Below are 15,395 nucleotides of genomic sequence, written 5' to 3'. Positions count from 1 at the left end.
GCCAAGTGACAGTGAACTGTCTTCACAGGTGAAGGTCATGAAAATTAATACACAGCATGGGAATGCATTCATATCTGCTTACTTGTTTCTTTCCATTTTTAATTTATTATTTCTTTATTTTGTGTTGTTGACACTATTACAGATGTCCCTATTTTCCCCCATGTACTTGTTTCTTGGTGAACTCTTCTTGCACCTACAGAATTCTGTCCCTATAAAATATACATGTCTTCTCTCAAAGCAAGCAAATTGATAATAATTGTTTATAACTTGACAGGGAACATGTTAACCCCACCCTTATGCTTCTTTAATTTTATCTTTATTGCTTCCTAAACACAACCTTCTGAGAAAGGGGGAACGGAACGTCATTTATTTTTAACATGTTAAAACTTAAACACCAAAAAAAACAAAACAAACTTGAACAAGTCAGATGACAGAAACTATCACCATAAGAGAGGTGCGTCAGGTACCAATACCTGGTCACTCAGTCGTTCAGAAAAACCATGTAATGAGCTGCTATCAGGCCTCAGAAAGGGGACGATAATGGAACAAGGCCAGAAAGGCCTCTGTTCTCGCAAAGATCATGATCTCCCGTTACTCTGAAAAATGCAACTCTTTGTTGACTGATTCTTTAACACAACACAAAAACATCTTTTCTTACCAATTAGCACACGGTGATATTCTAGTAATATTAGTAGTTGTAAGTACAAATAATCCACTTGCCAGTTGTCAGTGTAAAATATCCACTACTCTTAAAATTCAGTGTTTCCATACAGAAAATTGAAAACACTTATATTAAGTACTAACTCTGCTACACGGATAATGCATTCATGCAAAGGACTTGGCAGATGGGAAATATTTTTCTTCCCATCTGGTAGACATCTTGAATTCTGACACGGTTATCAGGACAGCTCATCTCCCTCCAGCTGCGCCGTCCTAACTGAAGGAGATGGCATGGTCAGAAGCAAAGGGGCAGCCCCAACTGGAGAATTCCACATAAGGGTCTGTGAATCACTGTTTCAGAAAATACAGTCGGAGAGAAAAGAATCATACCTGGGAAGATGTATGTTCAAGGTATGGGTTGGAAATTCTTCTCGAGAGAGTCTATTATAAAAGAAAAAGGGAAAAAATTAGAACTAACTAGAAGAAGCTGTATCTTAATGGTGCACGATACGCAACAAGGGGTGCCCCATTAGTGAACGGTCCATGACGAAAGAAGAGCTTAAATCTCAAGTCGTGGGCCATCAAAGATTAGCAACATCCTTATTGTCACTCAAGGTAAATACTACACAGGTAACACTCACTCCAACGGGACAAGATATGCCATTTAAACGGTTCTCGATCTACAGAGTACAAATTTACAAAGTGCAGCAGAAAGACCAGGATGTTTTTGTACTTGTCACTTTATTCTTAATGTGATTTTGATTCCATGTCTCCCTTCCCTTTCCTGTCCACTTTCAGCAATTTAACTCGGGATTTCATCCCCGCCCACCTTCACGGCTGCTTCAGCCTCACCACGGATTCCCCCGCTCTCTGGTCACCCCCTCTCAGGCCATCCCGCAAACCTCAACCTAACAAATGTCTCTAAATTGCCCCCTCAACTTACAACAGGTCTGGTATTGCCTACGTGCGTCAATCCAACCCCCAGCCGCCCGGCGGGGCCTACCAGTCTCCTGCCAGCAGGTTTCCAGTATCCACTTCCCATCTCCCTGCCCGGCTCCTTGACTGTTTGAGACTGTACTCATCAGAAGCACCTGCGACTCACACGCTGCCTCTGCACACACCACTTTCCACGCTGGAGATCCCTCTGTCTCCCTTGATACTTTCCTGAAAGCCAACAGACTCTGAAGCCCAGGTTTGTGCAGTCACCTCTGAGGCAAAGCTCCTTCCACCCACCCCAGTTCACTAGGGTTTGTCTGTCTTTGTCTTTCAACTGTTCATGAGGCAGCCCCTGGGTGCTCTGCACAGTGGGTTGTCTCGCTGTGAGTGCGCATTTGCCCCCAACTAATCCATAAGCTCCTGGAGAGAATACTGGCAATTTATACAGCTTTGCTTTCACAGCTTCTAGCACAGCGATGTTTATTTTTCTATTCATTTATTTGTAGATATTTATATCTCCATTATCACTAATGTAGGAGCTACTTTTTCCTACCTAACAATCCAGGACGCAGCACCACCACCCACACAAGCTTAAGCACAATAGAGAATTATCACCATTTCCCACATAGGAAAAAGAACAGAGGAACTCCTATTCACTGAGCTTTCAACCTATGTTTGAAACGCTTCTCACACCTCTAAATCCTAGGCTTGCTGTCTTTCAGATCCCATAGTTCTTAGTCTGCTGCCTCCGCTTCTTAGAATCTGCTAAATTTACACAACATACCCTGCCAATCATCGCTTTCCAGCCTAGGAACCTTCTACCAGAATTTAATATAAGACAGAATTCCCATTCTGCCTCTTGCCCACTCCACCTGCCTCCCACACTTCTTCCCTTCTCGTTAAACTAAAATAGATAAATAGACCCTTTATCCAAAAATGCCAGTTGGTACGCTCTGCTAAAGATTCACAATGGCTTCAAAGAAAATGAAATTCATGAGGTAGATAGGCCATTTTAAATTCCCGTGTATAAATAAAACATCCACCTACCCTTTCCGGTCTAGACTCTACGCACTTCCAATGGCTCTTCCTAGGCCTTCTGTCATCCGAGGCTCGGTAATGTATTCACTTATTGAAATACTGAGCCACTTAAAATCTGTATATGCACCAAATTTATAATTTGAAGATGAATCACCATGATAAGCAATTTTGCCCCCTCAACAGACAGACTTTTAAAAATCAATACGGCAGGCCAGGACTGACAATCTTTATTACTCATCTAATTGCTTGAATCGGCGCAGAAAAGCAAACACTTCCTACGGTCTAGTTAAAAAGGGAGCGTTTAGGTAGGAACAAGTTCTAGAGAACCGAGCAGGGGAACGAAAGAAAGCAAACCACTTCCTTTCTCTCTGCCAACCTGAGCCTGGCTCTCGCAGCCCTGGGCTTTCACTCACACAATCCCACTGCACAGCCGCTGCCCCCTGGATGGCTTGTTTGCAAAGACTGGTAAATCGAGTAAATAAAGCAATGGGATCCTTCCACGCTGACTAGATAACAGTGCTAGATAAGCTACAAGCCCACAGGGAACCCACAAGCGCAACAGAAGAGCTGCCTCCCCAGGACACGGTACCTGGATCTGTTGTCAGAGCCTCCTGTGAAGCCCTCCCTAACTGGGCCCAGGGGAGCTCTGTTTCATTAAGGCTCTGAGAAGGCAGCTCTCAAACTCAGCTGGGTGTGGGGAAGCCTCAGAGCTCTCTGCAGAGCCCTGTCAAATACTCATTATTGCTGAACTTGAAATAACTACCATAACTCAGTACTTTTTTTAAGAGGCCACTCTATGTAAGGTGTAAAAGGAGCAAGTGCCAAAGACTTAATGAAAGAAGAGCGTGGAGGGATAATCTGTTACCTCATTTTGAACAGGTATTGGGAAAGGACTGTTGCCTCATTTCATCAGGGAAACGCCGAGGGCCACCTTACAGGAAGCTGAGAGTCCCTGCTCCAAAGGACCTGCCAAATCGCTCTCTTAGCACCTACCTGAAGGGCTGTTACAAGAACCCCGTTGAAAAAGCTCCTGTCTCCTTTTTGGTATGCTCTCTCCAATACCTTGTAGAGCACTGAGCTGCGTTCATCCTACCTTTGAATCCCTTGGTTTTATTTCTCCTCTCAGGATTCAAGAGCTTCGTCTAATTGCTCCTCTGGAGATTAACTCCCATTCCTTTCACAACTACTCATGAAGCCCCAACTGAGCTCCTTGCCAGGCACCATGGGAGCCTCCACAAACACGCATATGACCACCACATTGGCTCACCCCTGACTTAGGACCCACTCACCAGAAGACATGGATCTAAAGAACACTTTACACCCATGAATTCGCTCTCTTGATCCCCATTTCCTATCAACGTACTCTATAACCTTGGGTGGCTGGTCCCATTGAGGCAGGGTGGCCTGTTTTAAATGGCTCTCACCCTCAGGTCTCAGAAACACAATGCTCGGGCAAGGCAATGATTCCTCCCTGCCCCTTACTCCCAGTTTCCTAGGATTACTTATGTCAGATGTAATGATTCTTTCATGAAAGACACGCATACACCATAGAGAGAAGACTGCTAACAATACAAATAAAATTAGATTTCAATTCAAATTTATTTCCTTTCCTTTCCTTTTTAATAAACCATGAAAAAGGACTCCCTAAATGATTCTAGGCAAGCCTCATATTTTAAACATGTATTAAAAATTTACAACCCTTTAATATTCACAAACTTCCAGAAAAAATAACAGCATAACTCAAAAGAATAATTGGTTAGCATATATTACCTTCACGGTTTTTTAAAGTTAGGTGTCCACTAAAGTTAAACTATAATATCTGTGAGTCTGGGTCCGAACCAAGCATGGAACTCATTCTAGTTGCTGAAAATATCGATAAACTCTATGACAGACTTACGGCACATTTTTTTATTGGCCTTTAAAGGACATGTCTTAATGCTCTCCTTGGGTTGAGTTCAAGTACTAGGGCTACCAAGGGGAGAGAGAACTAGAAGGAGAAAGGCGGAATCACTTCAATCATACTTCCAAGGAAGTATGACCTGCTCCACTACAAGCAGGAACCGACCAGAACCACCAACTTTATTCATTCCTTGAGAATTCAGTTGATGACACAACTTCCTGTCTCCTTCAGCCGCTGTCCTTTTCTCATTCCAGATGATCGAGTAGAATATGAAGATGTGAAGCTAGAAAATAGACTTAGATTTCTTACAATCCTAAGAAGCCATAAAGTTCCATAAGTACCTGGAGGCCACATATCTTAAGAGATTATGGACTGAAAACAACCGAGGCTGGGATCTAGCAGATGGTCCAGTAGAGAGTGCTAAGACCCTGGGTCCTTTTTAAGCCCCAGAATACACTTACATCTCAATCAAAGCTTGATCAAAATTGAAAAGGGCAGAATCCCAGCCTGTATGTTGGCTCAAGACTTACACGGTCCTCCCAAGTTAGGCACAGACGATGCCAACTGAAGACATGAACCAACTGATGAACTGGAAAGGCAGGTGGTTCAGCCATGACTCCCACAGCCATTTCCCCAAGGAACGTGCTCCCAACAGCCAGTCCCAGCCACAGGGCCATTTGTAATATCGTCTCAATGCAGTCTGGCCACAGCAAAGTCCATGACGTTCTTGAAATCATGCTTCTATGGCACTTGGGTGTGTTAAGAAAATGGAACGAAAGGGAAGATGGTGGAAAGGCTTACTGAGCACTTCCCTTGTCTTAAGCACTTTCCCACACTAGTAACTGCACTCACCTACTCATATTTTTGTGGACAAGAGGCCATAGAGTGAGGAAAATTAGAAATTTACTTAAGGTCCCAGGCCTGAAAAGTTACAGAGCCAGGACTGAAACAGAAGGGACGGACCCCAAAGCTACCACTCTCCTAAAACATGCTGCATGGCATTAAATCATAAATAATTGAAAGTATGTGCTAGGGGTTGTGCTAAGTATTTCACATGCATCGTATCACTTAATTCTTGAAACACTATGGGGTAGGCACTATTATTACCCACTTTTTGCAGATGACAAAACTAAAAGAGGTCAAGAAATTCACCTGAGTTTGCAACTGGAGCCTATCTTTAGTTACTGCCCCACATATGTACCTTCTGACTTAGAAAGTGGTGACTCGAGAGGGAACTGACAAGGGAGCACATCTAACTGCATGAAGAAGTCTCAAGTAGTAGATCCAGTGGTTCTCAACCCTGGTTATAAACTAGAACCTTCTGGGGAACTCAAACAAGCAAACAAACAAAAAGCCACACAGGTGTTCAGGTCGCACCCCAGACCCACAGAATCAGAACTTCTGGGAGTAGAGCCTGCTGGGTTTTGCCAGTCTCCCCAGGTAGTTCTAACCCAGGTTTGAGAGAAACCGTCCAGATCAGTGGTTGAAGCTGGCCATTCAAACCTCTCACCATCCACTTCAGCTATGGGGCGTGGAGCCCTCCACAGACACCGCCTCGCTACCACTCCAGGCTGCCTTCCTGACTCCCAGAGAGGAGTAAGCCATCTGACTCACAGCACTGGGCTCTGCGGCTGAGCTTCTAAGTCTGGCTGCCGTAGAACAAAGAGCCAGTGTTCCCGTCGGTCCCACCTTGCACCTGTTCACGTGGCGTGTTTTCTACAGAGCCCGGCCCAGACACAGCCTGAGCCAAGATACCTTCCTGTCTGCAGAGCAGCACAGCACCTACACTCCTGAAAGGGCATACATACCCTTCCAGCGGCACCCACAGCGTGAAACTTTACTTTTACTTCCCATGATTGAAGGACTCTCTTCTAGTACAAACACGTTTGCCTCACTTAAAAGCTAAAGTAGAAAATCAAAGTGGGTTCTAGGAATACTTATAGATATTTCACAATCTTGCCTGCCTGAGGACACAAATCAGCAAGAGCCAGCAGCTTCTGGGAAACTCCACGCACAACAGGAACGGCAGAAACAAACCCCAAAGCGTCATCAACTTGATGTCATCCAATCCTTGGGAAAATGCCTTTCTTCTCACCGTGTTGACAAACAAGAAAATAGTTTTGCCTAACAAGGTGGGTTTCCTTGGTTAATGCGATCACAGAAAAGCCTTTCAAGTTTAGGAATCGAGTCACTCAAGATTTGGATCAAGAGTCAAATTAACAAGTTCACATATCTCTACTTTTCACTGAGTTCCTGGCTTGCATCAGCACCAACCCACTAGCCACACCTGGAGTCCAAGATGAGCCCTTTCCACAGCAGCCGCCATGAAGAAGCTCCCACTAGCCAAGTCCGGGACGATCGGAGCAGCAAACTAAGTAAAGTGTTACATTAAAATGCACAGAATAAATATCCATGAGCACATGCAGTCACAAATAATCGAATAAATAAATGTACAGGGAGAAGCAGCTCTTCCTTATGGAAAAATTCTAATTGCTAAATACAATAAAAAAAACATCATTAGGCAAACACCACAGCATTAAATGATGCAGACAAGAATCATCAACGGGCTCTGGCTGGTGTGGCTCAGTGGATTGAGTGCCAGCCTGTGAACTAAAGGGTCACAGGTTTGATTCCCAGTCAGGACACATGCCTGGGTTGTGGGCCAGGTCCCCAGCAGGGGGCACACAAGAGGCAACCACACATTGATGTTTCTCTCCCTCTCTTTCTCCTTCCCTTCCCCTCTCTCTAAAAATAAATAAATTAAACCTTATAAAAAAGAATCATCAAGGGATGCCAAAATGAGTGGGAAAAGTATAATGAGATACAGGATACAGAGACAGTATAATGAGATACATGGTGTCTCCCCACAAGATATGAATGAGAACAGAGAAAACATAATAAGTTCTCAGTGGAAATTAGCAGACATCACCTTAACAATGTGATAAAAATCATTACTAATCATGAGACATGTTGACATCATTTGCCTGCTGATCTGACACACTGATAAAAGACACTTTTATGGTATTTTTGTCAAAATGGACACCTGATTTGATGAGAAAACATCAGACAACTCCAAACTGGGGGTCACTCTTCCATGTAACTAGACTGTACTCTGCAAAAATGGTCAAGGTTATAAGACACACACACACACCAAAAAACCAAAAACAAAACAACTGAGGGACGACCTCTGACTGAAAGAGACCAAAGGAAGCTGACAGCGAAAGGCACCAGTGACACGGGATGAGGAGAAGGACCTGACTGGGACAACTGGCAAACTTCCAACGAGTTCTGTATTTGAGTGCACTGAGTGTTAATGCTGGTTTCGCAAGTGGGCTGTGACTACAAGGGAACTCTTTTTGTATTATTTGTACATTTCTTAAGTCCTAAATCGTTTCAAAATGAAAAGTTAAACAAAAAAGTAATGGCCTCCTTCCTCCCCACAAATAAAGCCTCAAAAAAAATTTCAAATACTATTTCAAAAGGCAGCACCTATTTGCTGCTAAAAGCTGCATGGCCCTCGGCATATTAGCTTAGACTGCATGCATGTCAGAATGACCCTCCTTGCTCCTGGCACCTTCTACAAATCAGAATAATCTTCCTAACACAACCTCCCATATCACCTTGTTTTGAAGATATAAAATAGTCATTTAAAAACGAACACAGTTCACTCCTCCTGACTGCCCCCGGACGATGGCCCAAGTCTTCACCAGAGCGCATCCTCACCCGAGCACCTGCCGTGACCTCCGAGCCCTGCATTTCTCTCTACATTTCCCTATCCTGCTCTTCCTTCAATTCATGTAAATGCTGCCAGAAGCCCTGAGCCTCCCATGATTTCTCTCTTCCCTCTAGCACGTGTATTTGCCACTGAAATATAACATCTCTGAGCTCCGTTGCACGCGTATGCCATCCCTCCTCACCAGGCTCATAAACCCCAGAGGAACGCGTACCCTCTGTGAACCTAGGGCCTTCCACAGTGTGTCACAGGGCTGGCCGCTGCTCCAGTGTCACACGGCCTGGGGACCCAGACTCTCAGGCCACGTGGGAAACATGGTGTTACCACCTCAAAACCTAGGAAACCCTTTGCCTCCTCTGCCACACCACTGCCACCACCGCTGTTCCTGTCACTTCTCAACCCTGTCTCTGAAGTGGTCATGTGGGGGCAATGAGTACAGAGCGCACATAAGTCCTCACTTAACATTATTGATAGGTTTTTGGAAACTGTGACTTTAAGATAAATGAAATATAATCCACATGATTTCATTTTTACGTGGAATCTCAAGAACAATATAAATGTACAAACAAAACAGAAACAGACTCAAAGGTACAGAGAATAGCCAGAGGGGAATAGCCAGAGGATGAAGGGCTGGGTGAAAAAGGTGAAGGGATTAAGAAGTACACATTGAGAGTTACAGGACAGTCACAGGGTGTGAGGTACAGGACAGAGACTGTGGTCGGTAACATTGTAACGCCTGTGTGTGGTGCCAGGTGCAGGCCGGAGACATGGGGTGGGGGAACACCTTGTAAAGTGCATGATTGTCTAGCCACGATACTGTACTCCTGAAACTAATACAAAATGATATCGAATATAAACTGTAATTGAAAATTTTTCTTAAAAAAATAGAATAAAACCAATCTTCCCATATGCTAATGGACATAAACAAAGATTTAAATTCCTATGATACATTGTGGTCACAAAAATGCCACCAAACTCCTAAATAAAGGTCCCAAACACCTGTAATGTTAAACATCAAAGTAGTTGTGAGCTAGACATACATTTAAAAAAGATGAATAAGAACAAATAAGAGAATGTTTTTCCAACCCGAGCAGTCCAGGTCAGGGTCGGGGTGGCCAGAGCCTGTCTTGGCAGCTCAGGGCCCAAGGTGAGACCCACCCGGACAGGGCGCCCTTCCACTGTAGGGCCACTCGCACCCACACCCACTCAGTCAGGCTGGTGCAGGCCACACACGCCAGCTGTCCTCACTCGCACAGCTTTGGGGGGTGGAAGGAAACCGGGGCACCCGGAGAAAACCCACTGAGACGCAGGGGGACGGGCAAGGTCCACACACACATTGGCCCCGGGCCAGCATTCCCCCTCTTTCCTCATCAGCATTGTAATGAAACGAGGTCTGATGGAACAACTTTATTCAAGGACCTGCTGTATATTTTCATACCCTGAATAATTTATGTGCTTGTTTTAAAATGTAAAGATCCACTTCAATCCCAGTTAATTCCTTGTAATGAAAAACATTTCAGTTAAATCACTGGGGTCTTCTAGAGGGAAAATGTTCACTTTTTCTTTCCTCCATTACTAGCAAGTCAGAAATGAGCAAAAGAAATCCACTTTGGGGTGGCCACCTTTCTTCCTTCCCTTCTTTGACTCTGAAAATAAATCTACATAACTTTTTGAATGCTCTAAATCAATGAAGGTCTTCTAGCAGAAAGTGTATTTATGAAATGACTTCTGGTTTTTATTTCTCAGTTACCCAACGAAGGCATACGAAGAACCTTGAAAACGGACCACCACAAAGGACATCCTGAAGTCCCCTGGCCCGTTCCACGGTCTTCGTCTACATGCGGTCAGGTGGGAGCCAGATCCAGGATGATGTGCACACCGCAGCCCACGGGCCCAACCCTCCCCCCACACCTGGTTCTCATCAGGTTTTACTGGAACACAGCTGTGCCCATCTGTTTACACAGAGTCTCTGTTTTCCCGCCAAAAATATTCACTAGCTCAGCCTTCACAGGAAAAGTTTACCAATCCTGGTGCAGATGATCAAACGTTACAGAGCAGGAGGCGCTCTACAATCTCCCCAGCAACATACTCCAGTGCTGAACCAGTTCTTGATGAGAACTGTTTTTCGTTGTGAACCAAATTATCTCCCACTACGATTTAAGATTATTTCCTCCAAAACTGCTTAAGGCACATTTCCATCTTCACTTACATGTTACTTAAAAGCAAGAAATAGGTCAAAACAATTTTTTTTGGCTTCCAAAGTTAAAACAAAGAAGGAGCAATGAGTTTCACTCATCCTTTCAAACTAGGGACTTCATAATGTGGGCGAATCTGGACGACACAAAACTGATCCAAGGGCCAAATGCACAAAAGTACTGGCCACTCCAAGAACACGTGGTTTCAGGCATCTGAATCGTGCACAGTACTCTCCCTGCCTAAAATGCCTGACTCCTTTTATACATTTAAGTTTGCATATAGTTCACGTTAAAATACATTTGTATGCTGAAATCTCCTGTTAGAATTGCTATTTTATCTACATCCAAAGCACTTTAGACTCCAGATACTTATTTACATTTGGATTTCCCCTAATTCATTGTAAGAATCTTTTTTTTTTTTAGAGAGAGGGGAGGGGAAAGGACAGGGAGAGAAACACCGACTGGCTGCCTTCTGCCAGTGCCCCGACCAGGGCCTGAGCATGGAGCCCTCAGGCACATGCCCTGACCAGGGATCGAAACAGCCACCTCTCTGGCTTTGACACCCAACGAGCTGAGTACACCGGCCAGAGCTTTAAGAATCTTAAAGACAGGTCTATACAGTCAACTCACAGTTACAATGTCCTGAGTATCCAACATGATTCATTGCATACAGTTAATTCTCTTTAAGTGTTTGGGGAAATCCAGCTCTTTTAACACTTCATTTAACTCTTTACACTCTGGACTTTACAGCTCCTTCCTCTGAGCACCGCCCTGCATGGTGGCTAAGAGCCACACTCCGATTTATGTCGTCAGATTCAAAGCCCATCTGTTCCACTTAGAAGCTATGTGTCCTTGGACAAGTTATTTAACTCCCCTGTGCCTCTGTTTCCACCTCCTTACATGGGAGAAATAAAATCTCCCATAAGGTTGTTGTAAGGATTAAATGACTTAAAAAACTGTGGTTCTCAAACTTCAGGTGCATGGCCGGGCCCCATCACCATAAGTCTGGGGCTCAGTAGGTCTGGGATGAGGCCTGTGAGTCTGCAGAAGCACTGACTTAAAAATATATTTTTTAAAAGAGCTTACCACCGTGCCTGCTGTATTGTAAGTGCTCGGCACATGTCAACTGTGGTCGAGCACTCAGCAAACTCACCTATCAGTGGGGACATGAATGTGGGTCTCTCCCACTACACTGTAAGCTTCTCCCAGGGGCGGGATTGTATCTTTGTCACCCACATCCCAGGGACCCCAAAGGGTGCCTGGGACAGAAGGGCCAGAGAAGCACGGACAGAATTCTCTGCCTCTCTCCCCAGGTTCCTCCTGGTCACAGGAGAAACAGGATTTGGGGGAAAGAACTCTACGCTAGTGGCAACACTCCCAAGGGTTCAAACGAAGGAACTTTTGGACATGGGCTCCTTCCTTCACCCCCCATACCCACGAGGGTTTGCTCCCAGGTCCCACACTTGGGAGTCTGGACCCACTCAGTCAACACCAATCAGCTTTTATAAGGTTCTTAGGACCACGGTCTGTTCCCAAATGAGAACAGGATCTACGGGCTTCTGTGAAAGGCAGCAACCTGCCAGGACCGCTGTCTAAAATTCGAGGTACCGCCAATTCTTATATAAACAAAGGTTTTACCTGGACACTGGCATTCATTCTCAATTTATACTGCCTTTGGAGTGTTTTTACTGCTCCAGAATCTTTTAGTTAATCATTTCTTTTAGGATTTGAGAGGATCTATTGACCTTAGCAGTCTTCAACAGCACATAGCCAGCTCACGAGATCCATGACACCATGGGTGCCATACAAGGGTTCTGACGCAGATCCTCCACCATTAATAACAACCCTCGCAGCAGTGCTGTGACCCCAGGTGCAGACTTTCAGGATCACGTGGTTGTGCGTGGGGCGGGTCACTTTTCTAGCTCTCCTGAAGCTAGTTAAAGCAGGTGGGAACTCTGTCACTCCTATCTTGTGTAGCTCCAGTTCCAAACATCCTTCTCTTGCTGGAGATAAGAACAGCGCCATCTCATTGGTCAGTCTTACCATCTGTCACAAGGAACAGGCTAAGGCCTTCCTCGTTGTCTTTTGTTCTGATCATACCTACCATTGGCGTTGGCCTTTCAGTATTGCACAAGCCCTCCATGAGCTGGCTCCTGAGTCTTAAAGGCTTGTGAAACTTTATTTATCCTGGGGCACATGTCCTCCTTTCTCTCTGTACTTGTCTTTTTAAAATCGGGGGTCCTTTGCAAGCTTACTTAAATGTATAGCCAGACAAGATTCTTTCAGTTCCTCCTCCTTTCCTGATACATTCTAACAGCAAACCTATGGAATCAGAATTTCATTCACGCCTCGTTCGTACTTCCTTTTACCATTTCCAGAGATGACGCTTCTCTGCATTTGTGGAAACCAGATTCCACGAAATGCAGGGTTCAAAACAGGGTCACTTCCTCGCCGGCTCCCTCTCTGGGCTGGGCTGAGCTAATCAGAGCGGGGCTGCGCTGATGCCATGGCTGCAGGCTTACACTTTCTGATGCCTTGACACAGATTTGGATTTCCTTCCACCGCCACTGAATCACCTTCTTTCTAATCTCCCCACCAAATTATTTCTTCTAACCTGTCTAGACAGCCTTTCTTTGCTGTAATAAATCATCACAGACAGGCCGCGTTCAGATTGTCTCCCGCCCCACGCCCCCCCTCCCCCCTGGCACTACTACAGTCTCAGCAAACATAAACAGCGATCCCTTCAGCCAGAATGAGAAACAAAGCACATCCCCGCCCGTCGCCATCACAGCGTTCAAATATTCTGGAATTCAAGGGGATCTCTGGCTTCCCTGCGGAAATCCCCCTTTCCCCGCCAGACCAGAATTCAGCAACTGCCCCTCAGGTCTCCCTGCCCATCCGGGGCCTCCTGCAGAGGCTCCTGGGACGTGATTGAAGCCACCTGGCCAGGGCTCCCTTCCTCAGGCCCCATCACAGCGGATGAATACCAGATGCAGGTACCAGGGATCCACACCCTTCCGCTAAGGGGGGGGGGGGGTGGTCTCTGGGGCAGCAGCCTCGTAGGGTGGGCACCACCAGAGCACTGGGAAATGCAGGTTTTCAGGTCCCATCCCAGACCCACGCGATTCACAGATGAAGCTGAACAAGATCCCCACGTGAATCACATCGTAGTGAAGTTTGAAAGCATGCATCTATACCATCCAGATATGAAATCCTGCTTCTGCCACAAATGTGTCTAAAGCATATAAAGCCCCCCGAAGAGACTACAGAGATCCTCCTGAACAAGGATCCTATGGGCACAGTGAATTTTGGAGATGGTGCTTATTCTGTTCTCCCTCCTTAAAGATGGAAAATAAACCCACGCATGTTAGAAGGACTGGAGAATTCCTGCAGTAAATAGGCCTGTTTAATCTAGCATTTCTCAAACACATCTGACCAAGGGATTTAAAAAAATCTATTCCTCTATTTTTATAAACATCTGTTACCACCCCAAAGCACATTTACTGGCATTAACAGAAAGCACAGAACTTAAAAGCTTGCCCTAAAGGAATAAAAAGGACACAAAGTTGTATATACACATATCAGCCACAACAACTAAAAAATGTATATGGGTGAGGACTGGAAAGACTCATGAAGAAATTAACCCAGTTAGTTTTTTTAAAAAAATTTTACGCTTTACAAATACATACAGCACTCACCATGTGCTAGGCTTTGTTTCAAATGTTTGTTCAATTATTGACTTGCTCAATCCCCTTAGTTCAATGAAGTAGGTACTATCATCATCACAGTTTTACAAATGGAGAAACTGAGGCAGAGATGTTGAGAAAACACCTAAGGACACACAGCTAGGAAGGAACAGGAAGCACTGAAATTATTTGGCTCCAGAGTTCCTATTTTTTTTGTTTTTGTGATTTTTAAAAAACCTTCACCCAAGAATATGGTTACCGATTTGAGAGAGAGAGAAAAGGAGAAACATGGATGTGACAGAGAAACCTCCTGCACGCCCCCGGACCAAGGATGGAACACCCCACTCTCCCCCCCGCCCCCGCCTGCCCGGCGTGTGCCCTGACCCGGAAGCACACCTTTCCGGCGGCCAGGAGGGCTCTGCAGCCCAGGGAGCCGCCTGGCCAAGGCCAGGTTTCATGTTTCTAACCACTGTGTTATGCTGACTCTCCGCTGATGTTTCCCCCCTAACAGTTTTTGTTGCTGTTCAGTGTTCCTATAGTAGATATGTGTTAATAAAAATCAAGGAATTAAAAAAAAAACTTGTCTCAGAGCATACGCACCTCCACCCAACAATTACAAAGTCCTGCACTCACCCCTCCGAACCTTCTCTGCTGGCCTGTTTACCCATGACCTTCGAGTACACACGTGAATCACGTTTAGATGTGATGTCGCCTTCTTTTCGGTTGGGGAGGCCAAGCAGAGACCAGCCTTGGCCCCAAAGGCAGGACACTCCGCAGCCGAGAAGAACAGAAGGGGCAGCGGCCAAGCCCGCAGACGGCAGCCTGCGACCGCCCACGCCTTCCGGGCAGCTTCTGCCTCCTCTCTTCACCAGTTTCACCAACTCGGAGAAAAACCGCATGCAGATTCCAGCTGACACGTACTCTGCCTAATGAGATCCCAAAGCGACTTCAAGTTTCCTGTGTTCACCCATCCTCTTCAAGCATAATTACTGTCTTACAGGTACATGAGGTTCCATTTTTAGAACTCCCTCACTTTCTGCTTTAATCCAACTTTAATTTCCAGCACCCACCACTGTACTCTTTCTGCTTTCCATCTGTGTGAAGTTCGATAACAAACTTAACATCTTCTCCACCTTTACTCCGTTCAGCTAGAGTAAATCACAACCCTAATTTTTTAGGAGGCCCCTGTTGAACACGGTATATTAACATTGATCGATCATCTGTTTCTAGATGAAAGCTCTGTAGTT

At 45.3% G+C, this 15,395-nt stretch overlaps 1 protein-coding gene across 1 annotated transcript in view; it reads right to left on the bottom strand.

The window, feature by feature from the left end:
* RAPGEF5 (Rap guanine nucleotide exchange factor 5) overlaps positions 1-15,395 on the bottom strand; it is a 222,077-nt gene that overhangs the window by 171,844 nt on the left and 34,838 nt on the right. The window contains exon 2 of the mRNA XM_045827622.1: positions 1,051-1,101. Coding sequence (XP_045683578.1) covers positions 1,051-1,101 — 51 coding nt within the window. The remainder of the gene's footprint in view (positions 1-1,050; positions 1,102-15,395) is intronic.

This window comes from Phyllostomus hastatus, unplaced genomic scaffold (genome assembly GCF_019186645.2).
Source record: "Phyllostomus hastatus isolate PE091 unplaced genomic scaffold, TTU_PhHast_1.1 phas_scaffold_78, whole genome shotgun sequence".
Lineage (NCBI taxonomy): Eukaryota > Metazoa > Chordata > Mammalia > Chiroptera > Phyllostomidae > Phyllostomus > Phyllostomus hastatus.
This window is presented reverse-complemented; position numbering and strand designations above follow the sequence as displayed.